The 27753-nt window shown below is 40.7% G+C and overlaps 1 protein-coding gene across 3 annotated transcripts in view; it reads right to left on the reverse strand.

Moving 5' to 3' along the window:
* SLCO5A1 (solute carrier organic anion transporter family member 5A1) overlaps positions 1 to 27753 on the reverse strand; it is a 154565-nt gene that overhangs the window by 66395 nt on the left and 60417 nt on the right. For 2 of the 3 annotated variants that reach the window (XM_040261354.1, XM_040261352.1), the window contains exons 2-4: positions 23187 to 23319; positions 16677 to 16894; positions 514 to 678 (exon numbers count right to left, since the gene is read on the reverse strand). In XM_040261354.1, coding sequence (XP_040117288.1) covers positions 514 to 678; positions 16677 to 16894; positions 23187 to 23319 — 516 coding nt within the window. The remainder of the gene's footprint in view (positions 1 to 513; positions 679 to 16676; positions 16895 to 23186; positions 23320 to 27753) is intronic. The other variant, XM_040261353.1, reaches the window with a different exon arrangement.

Genomic DNA, 27753 nt, shown 5'->3' on the forward strand with positions numbered 1-27753 from the left:
AATTTCCTCAAACATAAAACATCACCTGAGACAAAATTTATAGATTTCCTTTCTAACTTCAAGTACCTCCAGTAATAGAATTAAAATCTGCTCACATTTATGAAGAGAAAATCCTGATACCATGAAATTGATCTCTATTTCAGATTATCAAATTTTTTCAGTTGAACATTGTCAGACTCATGTCAACCCATAAAAAAATTTGTTCAGGTTTAAGTTTGAACACTTTGCCTATTTTATTCTTTCAAACTGAGAATCTTAAAAACACAAGTATGAAAAGTTCTCCCTTTCCCAAAACACAGTTGGTAAAAATGTCACACAGTAACACAATCTGAATCAAAGAGAAAACATTCAAAGACTTCCGCCTCCTAAAATCTGAAGGGGGAAGGTTGCTGTTCATGAACTTGAATTTTAACACTTTAATGTTAGAACGAACTTTGTCTTCACTCATTGCATTTTAGTTTAGTGGTCAAAAAATGATCATGGTTTCAAGGAGTTCTAACGGCAGTGCCTTACCAGTGTAGATGCTGGCATTGGAAGCTGGAATACCAAACTGTGACTCGATGAACTTGGGGATGAAGGTAATGAAAGCAGTTACAATGGCACTCTCAGCTGTGTATGACAAACTCACAAAAAGGAATGTCATGTTGCTTAAGATCCTGACAGCTGCTCTTGGTAGGTCTACAAAATGACAAAAATGACAAATGAATGTTATAAACAAGGGATGGAAAAGAAAAAGAAAATTGAACTGCTTTTGAAATGAACTGGAAATAGCCATTCAGCAATACAGGAAAACCTGATGAATGATTAGAATTCGTCCCCTTTATTAAATAGACTTGGGTGTTTTTTTTTTTAATTGTTCAACTAGGATAATGAAATTTAACAAAGAAGCTAAAAACATACCCATACACAAATATCCTTCTAAGAAGGAGGCAACCTATGACTTCTGTTTCAATAAATGAACAGCATTTTTTTAATTGATTAAACAATGTTAGTTTTTGTTAAGACCCTGAAGACTATTAAATGTGTAAAGTACCTGCAATTTAGCCCTCAATTAACAGTTTTCGCTTCGCCCAACTAACACTTCTCTGAGTAAATGCACTTCTGAGATGCCAGCTCTCTGGCCTGACATGGCACACGCCCACAGCAGAGGAACTGGTACATGCTATTGAACATCTGTTCTTCCCGTCTCATTAAGAAACAGGAAATAATACAATTAGAAGGGTAGAAGAGATAAGGTCACCAAGTCAGATACTTCCAGGGACTTTGGATTGAGGAACAAACAGAAATGATATCTGAAGGAGCCGGACAGCCCAGAGGTGGGGCTCTGTACCTGTCCCAGCTGCCTCTCAAGGAAAAGAGAAAAGTCTCACTTAAATCTAGGCATTTATTTCACAAAAACTGTCATATATATGCTTCAAGATGCATGTTCAGTTTCATTGCAGCATGGTTTATAAAAGCAAAAATTTAGGAAAAAAAACTAAATGTCCATCAATGGTGTTGGGTTGGTGATGTTAAGTTACTCAGTTGTGACCCCATGGACTGCAGCTCGGCAGGCTTCTCTGTCCATGGGATTTCCCAGGCAGGAATACTGGAGTGGGTTGCCATTTCCTTCTCCAGGAGATCTTCCTGACCCAGGGATCAGACTCAGGTCTCCTACACTGCAGGATTCTTTACTGTCTGAGCCACCAGGGAAACCCCAAATGTCCATTAGTAAGAAACATTTAAATAAACTAGGGCACAGTCATGTAATGAAATACTATGGAGTAAATTAAAATGAAATAGAGCTTGGTGTACTGCCATGAAAGGAACTCCAAAAAATATTTTCACTAATGAAAAAAGCAAGCTGTACAAAAATATACATATACATTCATGCTTGCGTGCTAAGTTGCTTCAGTCGAGTCCGACTCTTTGCGACTCTTTGGACAGCAGTCCGCCAGGCTCCTCTGTCCATAGTATTTTCCAGACTAGAATACTAGAGTGGGTGACCATTCCTTTCTCCAGATTATCTTCTGGACTCGGATTGAACCTGCATCTCTTGCATCTCATGCATTGGCAGGCAGGTTCTCTACTACTAGCGCCACCTGGGAAGCCCATATTCATGTGTGTGTGTGTGTGTGTGTATAAATATTTAAGTAAAAACAAATGAAAACAATGTGTTTACATATGGCTGAATGTATACTTTTCAATATATACAATACCGAGAAATTCTATAAACAGGAGTAAGACTGGGAAGGAGAAACAAGAAAAGATTCTTGAGTGGATGCTTTTCTATTGTTTGCATATTTGTAATGTGAGTTAACCCACATGTGCATGATCTTTATACATCTTCATAGAAAAGGTAAGCTGCCTTACTTTTGAGATAGAGTCTCTCAGTTATTAGAACAGTTATCTCCTTATGCTACAACATAATAAAATAATTTCCTAAAAATTAAGCGACAGCCATTATTAAAGCTTCCCTGATGGCTCAATGGTAAAGAATCGCCTGCAATGCAGGAGATCCACATTCAGTCCCTGAGTCGGGAAGATCCCCTGGAGGAGGGCATGGCAACTCACTCCAGTATTCTTGCCTGGAGAATAACATGGTCAGAGGAGCCTGGTGGGCTACAGCCCATGGGGTTGCACAGAGTCAGACACGACTGAAGCTACTAACCAGCAACAGCATTATTAAAGCTATAATTCATAGCCTATTCTCTAAAATTTAAGAGTTAGTCAAGACTGTTTATTATCATTTTGAAGTACAAACTGATTTTAATGTTCTATATCATAATTTAATTGCTTAAAGTTTAAATAAATATTTTAAAAGTAAAATTAAGATGCATACTTTTTTTTAACATAAACACACCGGAAAAAATATAAAATATTTCATAAAATTATCCAGTATTCTCTTATAAATACTGCAAATCAAAATGCCATCTCCAGAATTAAAAATTATAAAGTTAAGAAGATTTTCCCATGGACATTTAAAGATTCAAATTAAGCTAGCTGGTAAATTAAAAGCCAACGTGTTGAATCTAAAACATCTGGGAAAATATACAATAAAACTTGCAAACCCAAGAAGATAACATATGTATAACATGAATATTTTAAGATACTAGTTTTTTGTAAGAAAAACTGGTTTTTCTTGTATACCCATTTAGCATGATAGAATAGCCTTCTAATTTCAAAGCTAACTAAAAATACATGTTATGTTTTTCTCTCTTCTTTTATTAAAAAAAAAACAAACCTATTACTGAAGAATTTAGCAAACATTCAGACTCTAAACAACTCTAAGCTAGTTTCCTTTTTTCTTCCACCTTCCTCCTCCCCTATTGTTCAAACTGAACTTTCAAACTGCATGCCCTGCAGCGGGGACGTGGGTGGAGGGTGCAGATCTCCAGGATTGTCTTTGGCTGGTGAGGCTCATTATCTAGATAAATAGATAGACAGATATGATAGATAATAGATGTGTGTGTGTGTGTGTGTGTGTTAACAAGACAGAAGTAATGACACACTGGTAGCAATGAACCCATCTAGCACCCAGTTCTTGGTTTCTAAACGCCACTTGCCACTAAAAGGAACCAGAAGTCCATGGCAGTTGGCGGTTTAGTTGCTAAGTCGTGTCCGACTCTTGTGACGCCATGGACTGCAGGCTCCTCTGTCCATGGGCTTTCCTAGGCAATACTGAAATGGGTTGCCATTTCCTTCTTCAAGGCAATTTCCTGACCCAGGGACTGAACCAGAGTCTCCTGGTTGGCAGGCAGATTCTTTATCACTGAGCCACCCCAAAGTCCTTGGAGAAATGATTAATTCATGTGTTACATAAGCTTCCGTCAATTCAGTTCAGTTCAGTCACTCCGACTGAAAGACTGCTACCCCATGGACTGCAGCATGCCAGGCTTCCCTGTCCATCACCAACTGGATGGAATCAGCTTCCTTCAGGCATGAGTTATACTATTGTCAGCTGTGGGTTCAATATTAATGAAACAACAACTTATATTAAATAAGGTGTCTTTCAACAGAAACACAAGGTTATATATTGATTGATGATTATATTGTGATGAGAAGTTAACCCAGATTTCCCCCAGAGCAATGCTTCAGCATTCTCTAACACAGTGTTTACCATAACTTTACAAAACAAAACTACCACAAATAACAAGGATCAACTGTATTTGTACTTAGTTGCTCAGTCGTGTCTGACTCTGCGACCTTCGGTTCCTCTGTCCATGGGATTCTCCAAGCAAGAATACTGGAGTGGGTAGTCATACCCTCCCCTCCAGGGGATCTTCCCAACCCAGGGATTGAACCAAGGTCTCCTGCATGGCAGGCAGATTCTTTACCGTATGAGCCATCAGGAAAGCCCATGAATACTGGAGTGGGTAGCTTATCCCTTCTCCAGAGGATCTTCCCAACCCTGGAATCAAACCGGGGTCTCCTGCACTGCAGGCAGACTCTTTACCAGCTGAGCTACCAGGGAAGCCCCAACTGTCTTTACACCACCTCAAAGTACTTTCTCACAGAGTACCTATAATTTATTTATTGATTTATAAATGCAATATACTTGGTAATTTTGGAGTGCAGAGGCCTGGGAGATCCAATCCCATTCAAGATAGGAAAGTTTACACAACTGGTAACATTAACAGATTAACATTGTGTGGCTTCTGTGAAGACACTGAGACAGCATCCTTTCTGTGTCTACAAACGAGCATAGGAGGCAACATTATCAAACCCAAATTCTATAAAGTTACTGGCTTACAACTTTCTCAAAGATCAAGGTCATAAAATATTAGGGTAGATGAGGAGCTGATCCAAATTGACGGACCAAAACACACCACAACTAAATATTAATACAATCTGTGACAGAGGATTGGTTTGGACATAGAGGGCAATGTAGGGATAACAGGCAAAATTTGAATGGAGCCTACGGTCTAGATGGTAGCACTGGATTAATGTTAATTTCCTGATTCCCATGACTTCCCTGTGGTCCTGCAGTAGAGTATCCTTGACTTAGGAAACACTGAAGTACTAGGGGTCAGTAACTTCACAAATGGGTCAGAAACATTAACAATCGGGGAATTGGGGCTCAGGGAACCCAGGAGTTCTGTGTGCTATTTCTGTGGCTTTCACTGTAATTCAAAATTATTTTACAAAGACAAAGTTTCAAAAGCAAAGTTAGCAAAGAAGCTGCTGGATCTATCAATTTGCCGCCAAATATTAACTTTTATACGAATATATCTTAGATAAGTTTCTTTTTCTTTTTTTTAAGATAAGTTTCATGGTGTCATTTATGTCATCGTGAAATCAAAGATGCGGTAAAAAGAATGATGGAGGGATTTCCCTGGTGGTCCAGCGATTAAGAAACCATCTTCCAATGCAGGGGCCCCGGATGCGATTCCTGGTCAAGGAACTAAGATCCCAACTGCTGCAGGACAACTAAGCCCACACACCACAACTACTGAGCCCACACGCCGAAACGAAGACCCAACACAGCCAAAAAATAAATAAATAATTTTTTTAAAAAGAATGATAGAGGGACTAACTAACGGTAGTAATTATCATTTTTTGATCACTGAATGCTAGGAACTCTTACAAATTCACTTACAAGGACAATCTGACACTAAAACTAGAAATGCCTTCAACAGCCGTAATACAGAAATAAAACTTAATACAAACCTCCAGAATTCAAGAGAATATAATACAAGGTAGACAACACTTAGAAATCACTTTGAGAAGTGTTGCTATCACTGGCAGATCCCTTGCTGGTTCCCACATGCACATCAATGGCAGGGCAGGTAACCCAGCCAGCCAGGACCCACACCTGGACTCAGGTGCTAAACTCCAGTCGCCACAAGGCTGTTTGTTAGCCTGTCAGTCGTATCTGCCTCTTAGTGACCCCATGGACTGGAGGCCGCCAGGCTCCTCTGTCCATGGGACTCTCCAGGCAAGAATACTGGAGTGGGTTGCCATTCATTTCCTTCTCCAGGGGACCTGCCTGACCCAGATCTCCGGCATTGCGGGAGGAGCCTTTACCATCTGAACCACCAGGGATTCTGACCACAGGGCTATGCTACAACAAATTTGATGTGGTCCCTCCCCTTGACCTTGCATCAGAGGTGACCGTTAGTCAAAGTTTCAGAAAATCTGAGCTACGTGGTGTGCTTGGATTCTTATGGAAGCTGCCAGGGACAGCCTTAGCAAGTGCAGACACTGTAAGGTACGGAGTTAGAGAAGGCGAGGTTCAGAAAACAAACGAGACGGAGACCAGCACTTTACAGGAACAGATCACCTTTAATGAGGTGAGAAGGGGCAGCAGTCAGATTAGTGAGCTGCTTACCCAAGAAAAGACTAAGTATATATAGGCATGTATATGGAAAGCTACTGTCTTAAGGGGGCCTGTTCTCCAAGGTTGTTCAGAGTAGTTATCTCTTAAATGGCTGGGGCAAGGAATTTTGGAGATTGGCCAGAGGCTGGATCGACTGGGAGCTGGGCAAAATCAACCTAGTGTTCATTTTTTTGGTGAGAGAGTTCTTTGTTTTGCATAGAATGGTGGGGAGGACCTGGAGGGGAGTTTTAACTCCAGGCTATTTTGAGCCCTGTAACTTTCCTTCAGATACCATACTTTACTGTTCTCCGATGCCTCACAGTGCACAGTATAATGAGGCAACAGGTATTGATAGATTTGTCTTTTTTTTTTAATTTACCATCTTAACTGTTTCTTATTTTTAAAAATTATTTATTAATATTTTGGCTGTGCTGAGTCTGTGTTGCTGCACCAGCTTTCTCTAGTTGTGGGGAGTGGGAGCTACTCTCTAGTTGCGGTGTGGGGGCTTCCCATTGCGATGACTTCTCGTTTAAGAGCACAGGCTCTAGGGTGCACAGACTTCAGCAGTTGCAGCATGTGGGCCCAGGAGCTGTGGTTCCCAGGCTCTAGAGCACAGGCTCAGTAGTTGTGGTGCGCGGGCTTAGTTGCTCTTCGGTATGTGGGATCTTCCTGGACCCGTGTCTCCTGCACTGGCAGGTGGATTCTTTACCACTGAGCCACCAGGAAAGCCCAGGTTTGCCAGTTTTTGACCATCAAGCAAAAATACTCCAGTATGAGAGCACACTGAGCTCCTGAACCACTTACCTGCTGACAGTGAATAGAAACAGCGGCCATCAGGACCCAAAATACATTATAAGTGATTACTAGCCATAGTACAATCCTGCTTGCTTAACTTATATATATATATATTGCTTATATATATATATATATATATTTCAAAGTAGACAGTACTCTGATGAACATTAGTCCTGAAATAGAGCAAGACCCTACGGTCCTTCTGGCCCCCTCCCATGTCCTCTGCTTGCCTTTTGCCTGTGAAAAAACTTCAGCCAAAGAATAAGTTTAATTGGAGAAGTGAGAAAATGCAGAAATGAAAACAGTCAAAGGAAACCAAATATAATAATGTAGTCATAAGCATAGGCTGCAGTCCATGGGGTCGCGAAGAGTTGGACACGACTGAGCGCCTTCACTTTCACTTTGGACTTTCCTGCACTGGAGAAAGAAATGGCAACCCACTCCAGTGTTCTTGCCTAGAGAATCCCAGGGACGGGGGAGCCTGGTGGGCTGCCGTCTATGGGGTCGCACAGAGTCAGACACGACTGAAGCGACTTAGCAGCAGCAGCAGCAGCAGCAAGCATAGCCAAGGATCTTTAGTTCCTTCTCAAGGACTAGGGATAATATTCTGAGCCTTATCCTGTGAACTGTCTTACAGATACTGAAACCCCCACCAGGTCGAAGAAGTAAATTACATGACGACCAAACTGCAGCCATGATATTAACCGCCCTAATTCCAAGAACCGGCCTCAAGGAAATAGAAACAAACCAACCCTGGAACTGAAGATTCACTGTTCCTTATAAGCAAGATGACGCTGATCAGACCACTGATGACCAATTTCAAGATGACTGTCAGAGCTGTGAGTGAACTCCAGGAGTTGGTGATGGACAGGGAGGCTTGGCATGCTGCGATTCATGGGGTCGCAAAGAGTCGGACACGACTGAGCGACTGAACTGAACTGAACTGTCAGAGCTGACTGTGCTTTTCTACATGTAGCCCCCTCCCTCCACCTATAAAAGCTTTTGCCCCCCTTGATGGTCAGGGTGGAGGAGTTGACTTTGGACAAGCATCCGGCCTTCTTCCCAGTTGCCAGCATCCAAAATAAAGCAAACTTTCCTTTTCACCAAACTGGCCTCTTTAAGATCACCAAACTGATCTTTGAGTGGCGAGCAGACAGATCCCACTTTGGGTTACAGTCCCACAGTTAACTTGCACCGAGTATTTTAAGTGTGCTCTTTCTTAGGAATTCTTTGCCATGCCTGTTACCATTTACCTTTTGCCTCCTAAGCTGAAGGTACAACAAAATAAATGTAAAAGAGAAATTAAACAAAGAATTATAGAAAAGATGAAATGAATGGATAAAGAAGATGTGGCATACGTTTACAATGGAACCCTACACAGCATGAGAAACAATGGGATTCTGCCATCTGCAACAACAGGATGGACCTAGAGAGTGTTATGCTTAGTGAAATGTTGGACAAAGAAAGACAAACACTCTGTAATCACTTATATGTGTAATCTAAAAAATAAAACAAATGCATATAGCAAACCAGAAACAGACTCACATAGAGAACAAACCACGGGTTACCAGTGGGAAGAGGAAAGGGGCGGTGGCAAGACAGGGGGAAGGGATTAAGAAATACAACTACTATGCATAAAATGGGCTTCCTTGGTGGCTCAGCGGTAACGAATCAGCCTGCAAAGAGGGAGATACGGGTTCCATCCCTGGGTGGGGAAGATGCCCTGGAGGAGGGCATGGCAACCCACTCCAGTATTCTTGCCTGGAGAATCCCCATGGACAGAGAGAAGCCTGGCAGGCTACAGTCCATGGGGTCGCAAAGAGTCAGACAAAACTGAGCAACTATGCACAAACATAAATAAAATAAACAAGCCACAAGCATATATTATAGAGCACAGGGAATATAGCTATTGTTTTCTAATAACTTTAAATGAAGTATAAAGTATAAAAATGCTGAATCACTATGTTGCACATCCAAAACTAAATCAATATTGTAAATTAACTATGTGTGCTCAGTTTTGTCTGACTTTTTGCGACTCTTTGGACTATAGACTGTCAGGCTCCTCTGGCCACTGGATTTTTTAGGCAACAATACTGGAGTGGGTTGCCATGGCCTTCTCCAGGGGATCTTCCCGACCCAGGAATTGAAGCCACACCTCCTGTGTCTCCTGCAATACAGGGAGATTTTTACCCTCTGAGCCATCAGGGAAGTTCTGTGCAATGCTGTGTTTGGTCACTCAGTCATGTGACTCTGTGACCCCATGAACTGTAGCCTGCCAGGCTCCTCTGCCCATGGGGATTCTCCAGGCAAGAATACTGGAGTGGGTTGCCATGCCCTCCTCCAGGGAATCTTCCCAACCCAGGGATGGAACCCAAGTCTCCCAAATTGCAGGTGGATTCTTTACCATCTGAACCATCAGGGAAATCCATGAATACTGGAATGGGTAGCCTATCCCTTCCCCAGAGGATCTTCCCAACCCAGGCATTGAACTGGGGTCTCCTGCATTGCAGGTAGATTATTTGCCAGCTGAGCTACCAGGGAAGCCCTACACTTCAATAAAAAAAAAAGAAATGCATCATATTTCCTTGAAAAAAAGAAATAAAGAAAATATAAACAGAACAGCACATCAAAGCCAGCAAAAAGATTCTTTCTGGGCTTCAAATTTGACCCTTGGTTTCCCGGCCACAAAAGCAGAAAGTTATATAATCATCATTAGCAGAAACATCCTAATTTTCTCCTAAGAAACAAAGCTTTGCTCTATGCTCTAAAGCACTAGATTCTCACAGCATGGTCCCTGGACCATCTGCAACAGCATCACCTGGAAACTTGTCAAAATGCAGATTCTCAGGTCACACCTTGGTCTAGCACCCTGAGCTCTATGAAGCCCTTATGATGCTTCCTAGGTAGACTAAGTTTGAAAACCTCCATTCTCACTATTCTCAAGAAATAGAGTTTTGTATAAACCACACTGAGCAATGCTCTTATGGCAAATATGGGGAATTCAGGTAACAGCTTTTAATAAGAGCTGCAAACCTAAAACTAAAGTTAAAATCAGCAAAAAAGCTAAGGCAAAAATACAAGAGGCTAAGATGGCTTGGCCCAGGCACATGGCTTCTGGTGATCCCTCTTTGAGTCTAGTATTGGCTCTAACATATCCCATGCTATATTAGGTTTACACCACAGAGCAAAGAGACGCATGCAACAGTTCTGGACGTTCTTGGGCAACTCACATTCAGAATTCATTCATTCCGCCCCTTTACTCCTCTCTCCGCCATCTGAGCTTGAAATCCTGAAACCATCGTGGATACTTCCATTCCCATCATTCCATGAGTGCGTGCATGTGTGCTCAGTGGGTTGGATTCTTTGTGACCCCATGGACTGTAGCCCGCTAGGCTCCCCTGTTCACGGGATTTCCCAGGCAAGAATACTGGAGTGGGTTGCCATTTCCTCCTCCAGGGGATCTTTCCGAGCCAGGGATTGAACCTGCATCTCCTGCATTGCAGGCGGATTCTTTACCACTGCAGCACCTGGGAAGCCAATAATTCCCAGCAATTGCCAAATCCTATACACACAACTTCTTCCCTCCATTCTCATCATTCATTAATTTATTCATCAAATATTTACTGAGTATCTACTAAACAGTGGGAATTCATCAAAGAACATGATGGACCAATTAAAAAAAAAAAAAGAAAACCTTTCCTTTGTGGAGCTTACCAAGATGATCAATAAGTAAAACACATAGTATGTTAGACAGCGATCAGTGCTAGGGAGAAAAATTAAGGAGAGAAAGATAAGAAGCTTTGGAGAAAAAGGTAGAAATTTTTAAATAGGGTGGCTGTATAAGGCTTCATTAGAAAGGGATTGTTTGAGTAATACCCTGAAGGAAGTGAGGGGCCTCATGGAGAAAACTCCCAGCACAGGAACGGCAAGAACAACTGCCCCGAGGTGAGCGTGTGCTTGGTATACTCGAGCAACAGTGATGAGCCCAATATGGTTGAAGCAGAATCCGACCGCAGGAAGGAAATGGCCTCAAGCAGGTAAACAGGGTTTAGACTGGGAAACCACAGAAGCTCTGAGCCCAGGAGCGGCATTTTAACAGGATCCTTTTGACTGCAGAGTGGAAAACAACTGAAACGGGACAAGGAGGAAATTCCCTGGTGGTCCAACAGTTAGGGCTCTGCACTTCCACTGCATGGGGCATGGGTTCAATCCCTGATCCTGCATGTCATACGGTGAGGCCAACAAACAAACAAAAGCCAACACAGAAAAACTGAGTTTAGCAGGCTACTGTCCTTTCCATCTCTACTAGGCAAAATTGCCCTCACCTCTCTGGAGCTCTGTCCATAGCTTTCCACATTGTCCCCCTCCTTCCATTCCACTCCCTTCTCTCCCTAATTTAACAGGACCTAATGGAGGGCTTGCCAAAGGCTGCTCAAACCTCTCCACTGCTCAATCGAGACGAGTTTCATTAAAGCTAGAACTTTAGCTCTCTACACACAAGACAGCTCTAACTGACCTTCCCAACCTCATCCCCCAGGGCTCCGTCATGTACAGCCAACACACCAACCACAATGCACTTGTTTAGCATTTTCAAACACATCTACACATCTGATCTTCTTGCCTTTACTGTCTCTGCCTGGAACACTCCCACCATCCCACATCCACCTACTGACATCCTCCCAGTTTTCCAGGAAAGATAAATCCCACCTTCTCCATGAAACCTTCCCTGGTCCCTCAACTAGACATTCCCCCGCTTGTCTGTGACCTTCACACCATGGTGTCGGTCTTCTTTTTTGGTTACTAGTATATTTCCATCTGTACTCATCCTGTCTCCCTCAGTGGACTATAAGCTCTATGAGGGAAAATCATGGCTGATGCATCTTCCACTCTGCCATAGCTTGGAGGGCAGCAGCTTTTACAGAATAAACAGTCACTGAATTAAATGATGACAACATAACCTTCTAGTGATAAAACTTTGACTTCCAATGGCTTCTGTTTTTTTAAATTTTATTTTAGTTGAAGGATAACTGCTTTACAATATTCCATTGGTTTCTGCCATACGTCAACATGAATCAGTCATAGGTACACATATGTCCCCACCCTCCTGAACATCCCTCCCACCTCCCACCCTTCTAGGTTGTTCCAGAGCCCCAGTTTGAGTTCTCTGAGTCATACGGTAAATTCCTGTTGGTAGCTACTTAACATGCGGTAAGGTACACTTTCTATGCTGCTCTCCCCATTCATCCCTCCCTCTCCTTCCCCCACCGTGCTCACAAGCCCATTCTCTATGTCTGCACCTCCATTACTGCCCTGCAAATAGATTCATCAGTACCATCTTTCTAGATTCCATATATATGCATAAATCTATGCTGTTTTTTTCTCTTTTGGACTTACTTCACTCTGTATAATAGGCTCTAGGGTCATCCACCTCATTAGAACTGATTCAGATGTGTTCCTTTTATGGCTGAGTAATATCCCATTGTGTATACGTACCACAGCTTCTCTATCCATTCATCTGTTGAGGGACATCTAGGTTGCTTCCATGTCCTAGCTATTGTACATAGTAGTGCAATGAATATTGGGGTACATGTGTCTTTTTCAATTTTGGTTTCCTCAGGGTATAAGCCTAGTAGTGGGATTGCTGGGTCATATGGTAGCTTTATTCCTAGGTTTTTAAGGAAGCTCCACACTGTCTTCTATATAGCTGTATCAATTTACATTCCCACCAATAGCGCAAGAGGGTCGGTGGCCTCTTCGAATCAATGCATCATCTCAGAGTAACCATTTGACTCAGTTAGGATTATAAATATATTCTATTTCAATACAAACAAAAGTCTAGCAGAACAAGTCTGTCATGTGAAAGTGAAAAGTGAAAGTGTCAGTCACTCAGTCGTGTCCAACTCTTTGTGACCCCATGGACTGTAGCCCACCAGGTTCCTCTGTCCATGGAATTCTCCAGACAAGATTACTGATACGTCACTTCTCCAGGGGATCTTCCCAACTCAGGGATCAAACCCACATCTCCTGTATTGGCAGGCAGATTCTTTACCATCTGAGGCACCAGGGAAGCCACATAAGTCTATCATGCTTTATGCTATGTAATAATGCAAAGCAATTAAGCTTAGAAGTTAAAAGTGAACACAAAAATAAAAATTTTCTTATGATTAACTGCCACCAAAAATTTTCTTCTTAAGAATAAGAAGATAACCAGTCAAATTTGGAAGGCTTTTAAAATACCAGACCCCAAGCCTCAGAAAAATTGATCCACTTAGATATTTTAACTGTTTATTTTTATGGTAAGATGTTGAAGCCATCAGTGCTAATCTCTTTATGGGAAGGTGCTGCAGATCCACTAAAAACTCTTACTTTCTCCTTTGTGGTTATTTTAAAACAGTTTTATTCCTGCATAATTTATAGTAAGAACCTAGAAACACTGAGTCAGATTTTCCCCATGTCTATCATTAAAATGTGGAGGCAGTGGGTGGAAAGCAAAATGCATTCTCTTCTTGCATTCTCTGCAATAAAGCTTTTCAAAGAGCTCTATTCTATATGGTCTAAATCACTTTTGATTTTAGGAACCAAAAAATACCAACTTGACCACTCTTTATACCTTCTCTTTGAAAAAGTTAATATTGATGTATGAATTTCAAATATAAAGGATAAAAGGAGCCTTACTCCAAAAAACAGGACAAGAAAAAAGAAGATCTGGGAATCACACTGTGGTTTAACTCAAAATGAAATCTCAGCAATCAATCTTTCATTCAAGACCTAAATAGTAACAGACATGAGTAAGAAAAAAAATACCAAAAAAAAGAAGTTATACATGGAAAAACTTGTGTTATAATTTTTATATGTCAGTTGGTCAAGTGTAAAACTGCAAAGTGTGTATTAAATAGATATTAAAATTTTTTTTAAAAGACCTAAATAGTGTATCTCAGCTTTGTAATATAAATTTTGTTTGTAGTAGAATGATTCTCAGAGATGTAATTGATTCTTTTGAAAATCAGATGAAGTATTAGACTGTCATTTCCTATAGATGATAGGTATTAGAAAAAAAAGGTGCAAAAGATATATATAATTTTATTTTTTATATATATAATTTTAAATACTGTATTTGAACATTATTCCAATATCATCAACACCACTTGAATAATTTTTAGCAGAACATTGTCACTTTATAATCCCATTTAAACAGGATTCCTTTCTAACAGGAAAACATGTTTCTGGAAGGGCCAGTCTAGATACAATTAGAAAGTCCAGTGCAAGTAGAAGTAAATAAAATAAACCAGCTCTGTGTCTTAACCAGGAAGGTTCACTGCCAAAGATCACTCATCACAATTAAGGCATGGAGTAAAAAAGTTGGAAATTTATCAGAAACATCTACAAGACAATCAGAATAAAAATGGAGTTTATAAACCAACTACCCATCACTGTCAAAAGACTCTTCTTAATCTTTCCTCTAAAAGAAAATACCTTGAACCATTAAATTGAATACAGAAAAGATGGAGAACACTCCCTAGCAGTACAAGAAGATATTTAACATAATAGATAGATTCAATTCTGAAAAATAATTTTAAAATCCCATGACAGCTTTTATCACTTGTGAATCTGCCTGCCAAAGTGACCTCTGCCCCAGAAGCAGGTCCTGAGTCAAGGATCCAAGTCCAAGTCATTTATGGGGGTTTGAGAAGCACTGGATGGGGAGTATAGATGTGATGCACAGGAAGAAAGGGCAGCTTACAATGGATTGTCTCACCATGAGGGGACAGAGCTGGGATGCTTACCAGCCATTGGTTAAGACTGCTGTTAGGGGTGGGAGGCCAGAGTGGTAATTCCTTGTCAGCTGAAGCCTGACCCAAGCAGGAGCCAAGCAGTCTCCCAGCCTAAGAAAAGACCTTCAGGCCAAGAAGACGCACAGACCTTCAGAAGGTCCTGGCCGTGGCAGTCCTCACCTTGAAAATGGGAAGCACCCAGAGTACAGCTGGCTCATTGAAAGCACTGTCCACCCAGCCTCCTCCAAAGAACTCCATTCCCATCAACAGTTGCATCTGCTATTGGTGTTTCATACCAGTCTTCTCTCTCCCTTTTCTCTGCTATCCAACAGAGCATATATTTCACATTCTAGCCATCCACCTCTAAACCATAAAATATACAACTTCAGCTCTAGCCTTTACTTCTCCTCTGGCATCAACTTTATATTCTCCTTAAATTAAGACCCTTAGTCTATTTCTATGTTGTAAATTCTCTAACATCAACTTTGTTCTCAACTGAGTTATTATTTTTTTTAATCATTCCCTTATTATGGTCCATTATATGTCCACGAAAAATGGTGAAGTGGTCCACGGGGTAAGAGCTCAGCTCTACTTCACTACCATCCAGGGAATCTTTTATGTTATGAGAGCAGAGAAGGTAATTTTGGCAGTTCCGAAAGTAAACACTGTCCCAAAATAATGGGGAGGGAATGGGGAAGGTAAATCTAAAACTTAACTGGGAAGAAGCATTTCCAGTGAAATGTCACTTCACTGCTTCGAACAAAATAGAGTCTTTAAAAATAATCCAATCTAACCATTCTTAGGCTGCAGGCACAGTTCCATAATATATTAGTAACTTCCCTCTAGGCCTGAAAGGATCTTCTTTGCCTTTACTGTGCACGTAGTCAAAACGAAATGAGAATGGGCCTAAGTGAATTTTACCTAAAACAACCTTAACTGATGTAACCACTTGATTTATATTATGCTTCCTAATTTTAAAAACTTTAATTCAGAGAATTCAGGAAATAGGCAGGAACTAATGGGAATGTGGCATTATAGGTTTCCTGGATTAAAGGGATTTATTGTCACTCAAGAGAGGTATTGACTATGGAACAAAAATGGCCTGGTAAAGATTAAGTTGTTTAGATTTGAGATTGCCTAATCTGGATTTAATAAAGTGATTGTTTTTAAGAGAAATAAAATGAAAAAACAGACCAGTACACATCACTGAAAGCTCTCTGGATGTTTTTCTGCTGGGTTTTGAGACCCATGCCCTGGGTGTCCCTCTCCATGATCACTTAGAAGCTTTGACCGAGTCACGGCTGAACGAGATCCCTTCCTAAGGGTGAGTTTTGTATTTCTATAAGGATCAGGACACACTACCAAACCCACGCTTCCTGGAGACAAACTATCCATTGTATGAGGCAACGATTATTTTAAAAATCCGACATCTCTCATTCCAACAGGAAGTATTCACCTTTAGAATTTAATCAGTGCTTCTCAAACTATCTGTGAGGAAGGGCCATTTTTAGATTATGTCCAGTCTACTGTTACTGATACTTTTGCAAGACATAACAAAGATGAATTATTAGAAAATCAATTTTGTAAAACATACAAAATGTGAGCCCAGTTTGTTACTGTTATTAGAGTCAACAGACAAAATTATTCCATCGAAATTTTTTTTTTTAAGTTTTCAACATTGACTCTCAACTTCAGCCTTTATCCTGTCACAGACCAGGAACTGCCATTAGACAGCAGGGGCTGGGGACCACACTTTGAGTAGCACTGATACGAAGCGCCATGCACGTAGTTATTCAAAAGGTATACTTTACCTCTGACATCCTTCCCAAATCCTATAGAAGAAACTTTTTTGTCCACTTGTTCACAACTGTCTGGTTTCTCCTTCATAATGTCATCATCACCAGAAGCATCCGTGGAATATTTTTTCTTTCTCTTTTTCTTGTGTCGAGGCGGAAGCTTTTTTGGAAAAGTAAACATTGGGAATATCACAAGAAACATTGCAATGGCACAAAGGAGGAATCCACTCCACCTAAAAAATTGGGAGATGTGAACAGCATTTATGGCTTTTATATTATGAGTGAGAACAAGTTAGCAAAGTAGAAATGTGGGACGACAAATTTCTCCAGAGAACACTTTTTACCTTGATCAGGTGTACGGCATTAAGAAGTTAGACAGCCTAAGAAAATACAAGAATCCTCCCTTTCTGGGGTATAAATGAGAACTCTACTCAGTAACCATACTAGTATTATAATGAATATTAGAATCACCTGCCTGACTAGAATTTCATTCAAGTATTTTTGAGCACACGTGTCAGTTCTGCTAATGAACACTGTTAGTCCTGCGACAATGTGCATTTTATAATAAATCAATAGCCCATAAGGGCTTCCCAGGTGGCACAGTGATAAAGAATCCTCCTGCCAATGCAGGAGACACAGGTTCAATCCTTAGGTCATGAAGATTCCCCTAGAGGAGAAAATGGCAACCCACTCCAGTACTCTTTTTTTTTTTTTTTTCCAGTACTCTTGCCTGGAAAATCCCATGGACAGAGGAGCCTGATGGGCTACAGTCCATAAAGCTGAAAAGGATTGGACATGACTGAGCATGCACAGGGTGTGTGTGTGTGTGTGTGTGTGTATGTCAGAATTGAGTCAATACCCCATAAATTTAATAGAAAAATAACACAGAGTCTATATCATGTTTTATGGACCAATATAGACACTTTTTTAAAGAAAAATAAAACAAATACCTGGTGTGAAATGTTTTTCAAATTGCTAATGGCATTCAAATATTTTTCTGCAAGCACTTAAAAATGTATTAACCCTTCTTAGCTGGGCTTCCCAAAACTTAATCAAGAATGAGTAGGGATAAAGGCATTTACACCTGAGGCCTTCCCCAGAGGTCCAGTGGTTAAGACTGTGTGCTCCTAGCTCAATCCCTGCTCAGGGATAAGATCCCACAGGCCACTCGACTCATCATGTGGCCAGGGGAAAAAAGAAGAGACAGAAATATACACTCTATCTTCACATTCGAGAACTTACAACCTATTTGTAAAGAGCTAAAGATATAAGAAACAATTCCTAACAATCCCCCACAATGCAAGAATGTACATAACTGTTAGATCACGTGATATAGAAGGGGCTTCCCTGGTGGCTCAGACAGGAAAGAATCCGCCTGCAATGCAGGAGACCCAGATTTGATCCCTGTGCTGGGAAGATCTTGAATGCTATAAAAATTCAGAAAGAAAATCAATGTGTCAGAAAGCTTCCTAGGAGAAGTGGAACTTGAGCTTCCATAGGATCAAGATTCTGTCTTTAAACTCATCTGAAGTTGCCATGCTGCCGAGACTAGGAAGCAAACACAGGATAGACCTCAAATTCTAGTCCTGTTTAAAGCATGTGTTAAGGCCTGGGGCTTCTTGCCTGCATAATTCCCCAAGGGCAATTTTTCAGTCTCCTTTCAATCTTTTCTTAAAAAATAGAGGTCCCTGGTCTTGCCTAATAGGGTTACAAATTGTCCAACTAGGATTCCTCAACTTCAAACTCTGTCTCAAAACTTCCAAGTTCATAAACACTCAGATTCTGGCCTCTGTATCAACATGTTCATCAGCTGTTATCAGAATGCAACCAGCATTCTAAGCCTTCATGTGGAATACAACCCAGTCAACATATAGATCAACTGTAAAGCAAAAACTCATTTGTAAAAAGTAAATGTTTCAGGACTTCTCTGGTGGTGCAGTGGTTAAGACTCCGCTCTTCCACAACAGTGGTCATGAGTTCGATCCCTGGTCAGGGAAATAAGATGCCGCGTGTTACTAGGTGCAGCCAAAAAAAATTAATTAAAATTTTTTCTAAATAATTAGAAAAGCAAGTGTTTCTATTAAAATGCTGTTATCAGCTGCTAAAGGTCATAGTGTAGCTAAGAGAATCATTGCTAGAACCAGTTATTAAAAATCCAGTGTGCTATTTTCAAAGATACTTAATGTTGTACCCAATTAAGATACTAAAACAATCAGAAAAGGATTTCATTTTGAGAAGACGTCTCAAAGCAGGCTTCCAGCAATCTCAATGAGTCAAATATAATCATGAACCCAGGACCTAACACAGGTTAGGTACTCAAAACATTTCCTAAATAAATAAACTGAATGAGGATCTTTTTTAAAAAAAAAAGAGAGTCATCTATCTGCAGGAAACATAGTTATGAAAATGCCTTTTTTGTACTGGCTGCATACAAGGTCTTTCCTAACCCATCCCTGCCTTTAACTTCCTTGAATTTCTTTCTGCAAACTCTGCATTCAAGTCCCCTGAACTCCTTAGCTCCCTGGACCTCTCACACTCTCTCCAGAAGAGGCCAGGCAGCGGAGTGTAAGGGGCCGTTCTTAAGCTATAGCTTCAGGAAGACCGAGGTTTTTATCCAGTCTTCACCACTTACTAGCCCTAAAATTCTGGAGAAATTAGTTTGCTTCTCTGAACAGGCTTTCTCATCTGAAAGGGAGGAAATAATAACTTTGGGGGGAATCATCAAAATTAAGATGACAAAGTATGCTGTTGCTTAGTCGCATCCTACCCTCTACAACCCCATGGACTGTAACCTGCCAGGCTCCCCTATCCATGGAATTCTCCAGGTAAGAATACTGGAGCAGATAGCCATTTCCTTCTCCAGGGGATCTTCCCAACCCAGGGATCAAACCTGCATCTCTTGCATCTCCTGCATTGGTAGGCGGATCCTTGACCACTGAGTCCCACAGCCTGCCCCACCCAAACAATAATTTCATGGTAGCTAGTATTATTTTTTTATTTACATCTGTACTTAGGGCCCCACCTCCAGCCAAAGCCACTGCCTTAAAATTATGTGCAAACATTAAAGATACTCAGACGACTCTGAAGGGAGAATAAATAACAGAAGAAGGGGAAGAATTGCAGTAAATGAACAAAAATAATAAAAACGGTTTAGGGACATTTCTAAGCAGAGCAAACTGGTCTCCAGTAACATCGAAATGAACATATGATAGTTGGTACCAAAGAGGACTCTGAGAAAAGCTGGGTAAGTAAGTGTGCGTTATATGTTAGAAGCAGATGCATCAGTAAGAGCTAAAATTGAAAAGCCAGGACCCCTTTCATGAGCCATTACCCAGAGACTCTTCATGAAGGGAGGACAGTTAAGCACACTGACTAAAACCTCCACCCTGGACTCAGTTTCTTATCCATCTCTCCTCACTGACTCTCAGACTTTAGGCAAGATGTTCAAACTGCCAACTATCAATTTCCTCACCTGCAAAATGGGCATACTCTTAGTGATGACATGTGGTTGTTATAATGCTTCAGTGAAAATGTTGGTAAAGGTTTTAATGTAATGTTTGACACATAATGAGCACCCAACTAATATTAGCATTATTCACTTACTCCTTCCTTCTCTCTTCCAGCATATGTTTACCAAAAAACCTATCATTATTATTGTGCTGTCGTTTAGTCGCTAAGTCGTGTCCGACTCTTTCACCACCCCATGAACTGTAGCCCTCCAGGCCCTTCTGTCCATGGGTTTTCCCAGGCAAGAATACTGGAGTAGGTTGCCATTTCCTTCTTCACGGGATCTTCCCAACCCAGGGATCGAACCCGTGTCTCTTGTGTCTCCTGCACTGGCAGACAGGTACTTTACCAGAGTCACCTGGGAAGCCATCATTTGGCATCATAAAAACTAATGTTGTATCAAATAACTCTGTCTCTGTTCAAGGTTAGAAGTCTGTTAAAAACAGGGCTACTCAACAGACAAAATTCATTTTTTAAAGAAAACCCTAGTATACATTTCTATATGGACAACTTTTAACATTTGTAGAACTAATATAGAGCCATTAAAATGAATAAAACCACTTGAGCACAGATTAAAGTCAAAAGACTGAATAACAGCTAACACACATTATGTAGGGAGAACTACTTAGAGCTCCACATACATAGACTCATTTATTCCTCACAACAACTGCATGAAGTAAGTACTGCAACTATTTCCATTTTGTGGATTAAAAAAAAACAAAACTTGGGGCTCAGAGGAGTTAAGTAACTTCCCTAAGGTCACACAGTTATTAGGTGGCAGACCAGGATTTAAATCCAAGGGTCTACACTTAGTTGCTTCACTTTGCTACCAACTGGGTTGATGCACATTGGAAAACTTAGCCAAAACAGCATAAAGCACTTATAATCCTAAAGCACCTGCTTCCTTGCCTTCTCTCTGCCCCTGATCTGGCCCTCCATGTCCTTCTCTCTCCCTCCAGCTGTTCCCTTTTGCCATGCTCTTCTCGTGACATCTATACAGAACACATTATACATGGGATGGTCACAGATAAATTTTAATAACCTAATTTTCTGAGAATTTTTTAAAAATTCTTACTCTGAATTATTTCAGAACTGCAAATAAAATAGTAATTGAGATCAAAAATTTTACTGTTGACCAAAAACATAAAATTCCTGTGTTATTCCCCTCCTGCTGACAAGGGAACTCCCTTTCATACGATTTCAAAATTCTACCAGGACAGACTCATCAATTATAGATCTCAAGACTTCCACCTTCAAAGACTATTTACTTATGAAAATAACAAGTGTTCTATAATTTAATTAATATTTATTAACTGCTTAGAAAATAGTGTTGAACATTATTCCCACATAGCTCAACTTATGAAGTTATTATCATAAGAATTTCATTATAAAATGAAACAGAGAGAATATAAGTAGTCTAAGAAACTCTTTAGGAAGTAATTATTCAACACTAGTTTCTAATAATGAAATTCTCTATTCTAAAATGAAAATATCTTATCAATGTATACCCAGTACCAATTCATGTTAAATAAATTTGGGATGCCAGTACTTTGAATGCTTGAATTGTGAAGAAATATCATGTTCAAGTTCAGAACTGGGAAGAATTCAAATGCAGCCCTTGGATATATATGAGTAAGTAACCTATCATCCAAAGTTGGAGTTCTCTTTCTAAACTCTAAACTTAGGGACTTCTCCGGTGGTCCAGTGGTTAAGACTCCATGCGTCCACTACAGGAGGCATGAGTTCAATCTCTACTTGTCGAGTGGCCAAAAAGAAAAAAGAAAAAAATAATAATCTTGAACTGGATAATAATGAAAACACAACATATCAACTTTTTAAAAATATATAAAAATAAAATCCAAAGCTTACGTATTTAGCAAGACAATTAAAGGCTATCAAGTGACCAAAAGGGAGGGGGTATATGTACATGTGTGGCTGATTCACTGTGCGGTACAGTAGAAACTAACACAACACTGCAAAGCGACTCTATGCCAATAAAATTAATTTAAACAAAAAAGGCGTGCAAGTGCGAGAGTAATTAATCTTCAGCACATCCAGGGAAATGAACTATTCCTTAGTGAAAAGACTCACTAAGAGGGGAACAATGGAAACAGAGTTAGAGTTCTGGGCAGTGGATGAGGACAAAGCAAAACACAAATACAATAAGTGGGGAGAAAATATTTTTTAAAAGGCACAGAAAAGACAATGAAAGTTCTAATTCAAGTACGCAGGGAAGTCCCAACACGGCCACATTCCCCTTTTCCTTCCCTCTGCTATGAAGAAAACAGCCATCTCCATCCTAAAGAATCTGGATTAAGCTGTTGATCCCAGCTCCTGTGTTGATTTCCTATTGTTGTGATAACAAATCCCCACACTGAGTGGCTTAAGACAACACAAATGCATCATCTGAGGGCCCTGGAGTCAGGATAGAACCTTATGTCTCCTGCATTGGCAGGTGGGTTATTTACCACTAGTACCACCTGGGAAGCTGTAACCCCTGGAGGGCAGAAGTGTCAATAAAAGATGGGCATGGCTGCATTCCTTCTGGAGGTTCTACAGAGGAACCTACTTCCTTGCTCTTCCGAACTTCTGCAATCTACCTGCATTCCTTGGCCTGTGGTCCCCTGCTCCATTGTCAAAGCATATCACTCCAACCTCTGCTTCAATTATCACAACTCCTTCTCTCACTCTGACCCTCCTGCCTCTCTCTTTCCCTTATAAAGACCCTTGTGATTATACTGGACCCACTTGGATCATCCCAGATAATCTCCCCATCTGAAGTTCCTAAACTTCCATCAGCAAAAGTCCCCTTTGCCATGTAAAGGTAAATTCATAACTCTGGGAATTAGGACAAAGATATCTTTGGAGATTACTATCCTGCTTACCACCACCTTCTAGGTGACACTGAGCTATTTTTCATCTTCCCATTGGGGAAATTCTTATTTTAACTACAAGAGGACTATGACTCTAATTTTCATAATACCAAATGAAATGAAAGATGCAGTAAACAATTCTTACCAGTTTCCAATGAAACGAGGATCATCCTGGTTAAGGTGAACAGGATTTCTGGGATCAACATAAAAACCAATAAGAAGTCCACCTAATAAATATCCCACTGCAGGACCGAGTGCTCCCATGACATACATGATGGCTGGGAAGACAGAAAAGAAAATGTGAAATATGACCTCATGCTATTGCTCTCAGAAGTTGTCTAATTTCAGTCATACCATGCTTACATCATAGTTAAATCTAGTTAACAATTTCCAAACACAGAGAACTTTAGAGAGTCAGTGTTGAAATTTGGGCTTTAAACTATGTCCTTTATTTCACTGTTGCCTGTTGTCCTCTTAGTACATCAGAACTTCTTTGGTTGCTTCTGAAAGTACAGACCTGGGCTAGTTATTGAGGTAGTTTACTGGATAACCAAGACAGGCTATCAGAGTAGTCTCGAGAAAAGAGGGAAAAAAGGAATGTCACTCCTCCCAGCTAGAATATTCTAATGGGCTGAGGGAACTGAAGACCAATTTTGCCATGAAGTTGGATTCAGTTGAACTGGTAAAGCTGCTTAATCAAGCACCCTCAAGCCACTAATGTTTTCAAGTCACCACTTAGAATCAAAGAACGCCTCACAATGCATTTGGTTTATTGTTAATTGAGGAATCTTACCTAAAGGTTAATAAATCTCCTTAAATGGCATGAGTGAGAAGGTCAGAAAACACTAACCCACAGTTGAATTAGAAAAAATTTTAAAGCACACCTAAAAGAGGAGAGTGGAGAAGGCAATGGCACCCCACTCCAGTACTCTTGCCTGGAAAATCCCATGGACGGAGGAGCCTCGTAGACTGCAGTCCATGGGGTCGCTAAGAGTCAGACACGACTGAGCGACTTCACTTTCACTTTCTTGGATTGGAGAAGGGAATGGCGACCCACTCCAGCGTTCTTGCCTGGAAAATCCCAGGGACAGGGGAGCCTGGCAGACTGCCATTTATGGGGTCGCACAGAGTCGGACACGACTGAAGCGACTTAGCAGCAGCAGCAGCAAAGGGGAAGAGAGGTTACTGTCAGTAGATCAGAAACATCGTTCCGTCCAAAAACATGTGGTCACCAAAATGGGCTAATAGCAAAATAATAATAATGAAAACAAATACATTGTCAAGTCTTTATATTGTTCCCACTGCTGTTATTGAAATTTTTAAAAAATAATATATCACTGCAGACTTTCCTGGCAGTCCAGTGGTTAAGACTCCGAAAGCAGGTGGTATGAGTTTGATCCCTGGTTGGAGAACTAAGATTTCACGTGCCTCTCCCCGCAGCCAATACATCAATACATAAATTTTCAAAAATAAATAATATATTGCCAGTTTTCAAATTTTGAGATAGAATATGAAATTCCTTCAAAGTCACAGAAAAATCTAGCCACATTCCAAACATGCGTTTACCCTGTTGAAACTCAGTTATTTGGGGACAAATCAATAAACACCTTTAAGATACTCCTGTGCACAAGGCATGATCACAAACTCAGGTGACACATGCTTCTCCTTTCTGTTGCTATCATGCATTTTCACCAAAGAATAAATAAGTGATTTGTCATATCCTTTAAATAGTCCTTATTTACCAGAAAGCAAATTTGAACTAATCAAAATCCTGACTTTATCAGCTGCACCTAAATAAGCATTGAATAATCTTATACTTCCTGTCACTCACAACTACAGATGGTAATTTAACACCTGCTCACACCTCTCTCACCATTTCAAAAGAGAAAAGCACAGTGTTTATGTATTTTACGGCATCATCTGCTTGTAACAATAAGACATTAGGCTCTTAGACTTCTCCATCTGCGTTTGGAAATGGAGAAGGGAGGCACAGAGGAAAGTAATTGGCATTCTTTTGGAAGTATGCTTTTCATAAAATAAAATTAGAATTTTGATAAATATCTTGTTAACCTCTCTGTTTATAGCCTAAAACAGAACTCAAGAATAGCAAGTACTTTTTCCGATTCAGGTATCCCCATAAGCATATGAAGATAAAATTTATGTTTACACCTCTAGGCAAATCAGCGCCATTTACAACTCAAAACTGTAATGAGGCCAAAATGTGACATGAATCATCTTCCCAAAATAGTTCTTCTGCCGTGAAAGAGACTGTCTTACAAACACAGACGGGGAAAAGGGTATTTCCGCCACACTGTTGATGCCTGGGGCACTTGCGTTGCAGCATCTTGAAGTGCTAAGAAGCCATGTGCAGACTCTTTGCTGGCAGGACCATTCGATCAGCAGTGAATGGAAAACTAACTAAATAATGTTCACCAAGAAACCCTAATTCTTTACGAAATATAGATCAAGATTTTTAAAAGTCACCTATAGAATCAGAAAAATTCACTTTTATTATATAGCAAACAATGTTAAGTCCAATGGAATCACTCTCATTAACAGAAATACACATCAATACTATGTATAAATAGATAAGTAATGAGAACCTACTGTATAGCACAGGGAACTCTACTCAGTGCTCTGTGGTGACCCAAATGGGAAGGAAATTCAAAAATGAGGGGATATACGTATTGTATAACTGATTCACTTTGCTGTACATTAGACACTAACAACAGTGTAAATCAACTGTACTGCAATAAAAATTTTAAAGAAAATAAATTACTATTGAATTTAAAAAGTAAATATGGAGATCCATCAAAGAACTCTTATAATGCATTCAAATTATGATCTATTTTATTAAATTGCAATGTGCATACACTTTATATAAAAATTTGTATATGATGAAACATGCCCTTATTTTATAAATTGAAAAAAGACTGAAAAAAAACTCAGAATTACATATATATACTCCACATAAAACGATATGACTATATTCTGCTTTACTATTGATACATATTATAAAAAAACTATATGGTATACATAGATATATCTTTTTATATATTTATAAATATATATCACTAAAAGTATATATGTACATATAACTTACTGACATGATCCCATTTAGTAAATAAATCATTCTAGCCACTCAGTAAGAGGTATGAAGCACATAACCCCAGGATGTGCTCAGTTAGTCAGTTGTGTTCGACTCTTTACAGGCCCATGGACCATATCCCACCTGGCTCCTCTGTCCACCGGATTCTCCAGGCAAGAATACTCGAGTGGGTTACCATTTCCTCCTCCAGTGGATCTTCCCAACCCAGGGTCTGAGCCCACATCTCTTGTGTTTCCTGCATTGGTAGGTGGATTCTTTAGCACTAGCACCTTTTCACTTTCATGCATTGGAGAAGGAAATGGCAACCCATTCCAGTATTCTTGCCTGGAGAATCCCAGGGACAGAGGAGCCTGGTGGGCTGCCGTCTATGGGGTCGAACAGAGTCGAACATGACTGAAGTGACTTAGCAGCAGCAACAGCACCACCTGGGAAGCCCTACCCCCAGTATACTTCTCAGTAAAATACTGTGTACATGGACCATTAGTCTCTGTCTCACCGCTGGAATCTATATTAGTAAATCCTGCTGGTTCTACCATCAAATCAGTTCTAATATGCAGCTCCCTACCTCCACCCTGGTCCAAGCCACCATCATCACTTACCTGGAAAATTGCTTCAGATACCAGACAACTAGGGACAGACAGCGCCCACACCCCAGAGCCCTCTGAAATTACTCAGACTAGTCAATCCTACACCTGCTTACCTTGCCTAACTCATTCTTCTATGGGGAAACCACAATCAAGGCTCTAGCTCACAATCCCTCCCTCTCTCTCCCTGTAAATGACCCAGGTGCTTCCTCATGCGGTTCCTACGGCATCACGTGCACACCTTCTCTCTTTAAAGGTCTGTTTATTTGGCTGCACTGGGTCTTCAGAGAAGGCAACAGCAACCCACACCAGTACTCTTGCCTGGAAAATCCCAAGGATGGAGGAGCCTGGTAGGCTGCAGTCCATGGGGTTGCTGAGGGTCGTACTCGACTGAGCGACTTCACTTTCACTTTTCACTTTCATGCATTGGAGAAGGAAATGGCAACCCACTCCATTATTCCTGCCTGGAGAATCCCAGGGATGGGGGAGCCTGGTGGGCTATGGGGTCGCACAGAGTCGGACACGACTGAAGTGACGCAGCAGCAGCAGCAGCAGCAGCAGCAACGGCGGCGGCAGCACTGGGTCTCAGCTGTGACATTCAGGATCTTTGATCTTTGTTGCGGCACAATGAATCTTTAGTTGCAGCATGCAAGCTCTTTGTTCCAGCATACAGAATCTAGTTCCCCAACTAGGGATGCAACTCAGGACCTTTGCCTTGGGAGAGCAGACTCTTAGCCACTGGGCCACTAGGGAAGTCCCATGTGCACCTCTTCTTGGTAACTGTGAGTAGAAAACTATCTTCTCAATGGTAAGTAAGTGAAGTCACTCAGTCGTGTCCGACTCTTGTCTCCTAATCTATTGGCCTCACTAAACCTCAAATTTTCCATTAAAACACTATATTTTAGAACAATATCATGGCTAAAGAATGACTATGTCCGTTGTTCCTTATCCCATGCCTCTGGCTTCTCCTTGGTCTGGATCAGCTTCCTCCCTTTCTTACCAAGACATAGAGTTTCCCC

This window comes from Oryx dammah, unplaced genomic scaffold (genome assembly GCF_014754425.2).
Source record: "Oryx dammah isolate SB20612 unplaced genomic scaffold, SCBI_Odam_1.1 HiC_scaffold_19, whole genome shotgun sequence".
In the NCBI taxonomy this organism is placed as follows: domain Eukaryota; kingdom Metazoa; phylum Chordata; class Mammalia; order Artiodactyla; family Bovidae; genus Oryx; species Oryx dammah.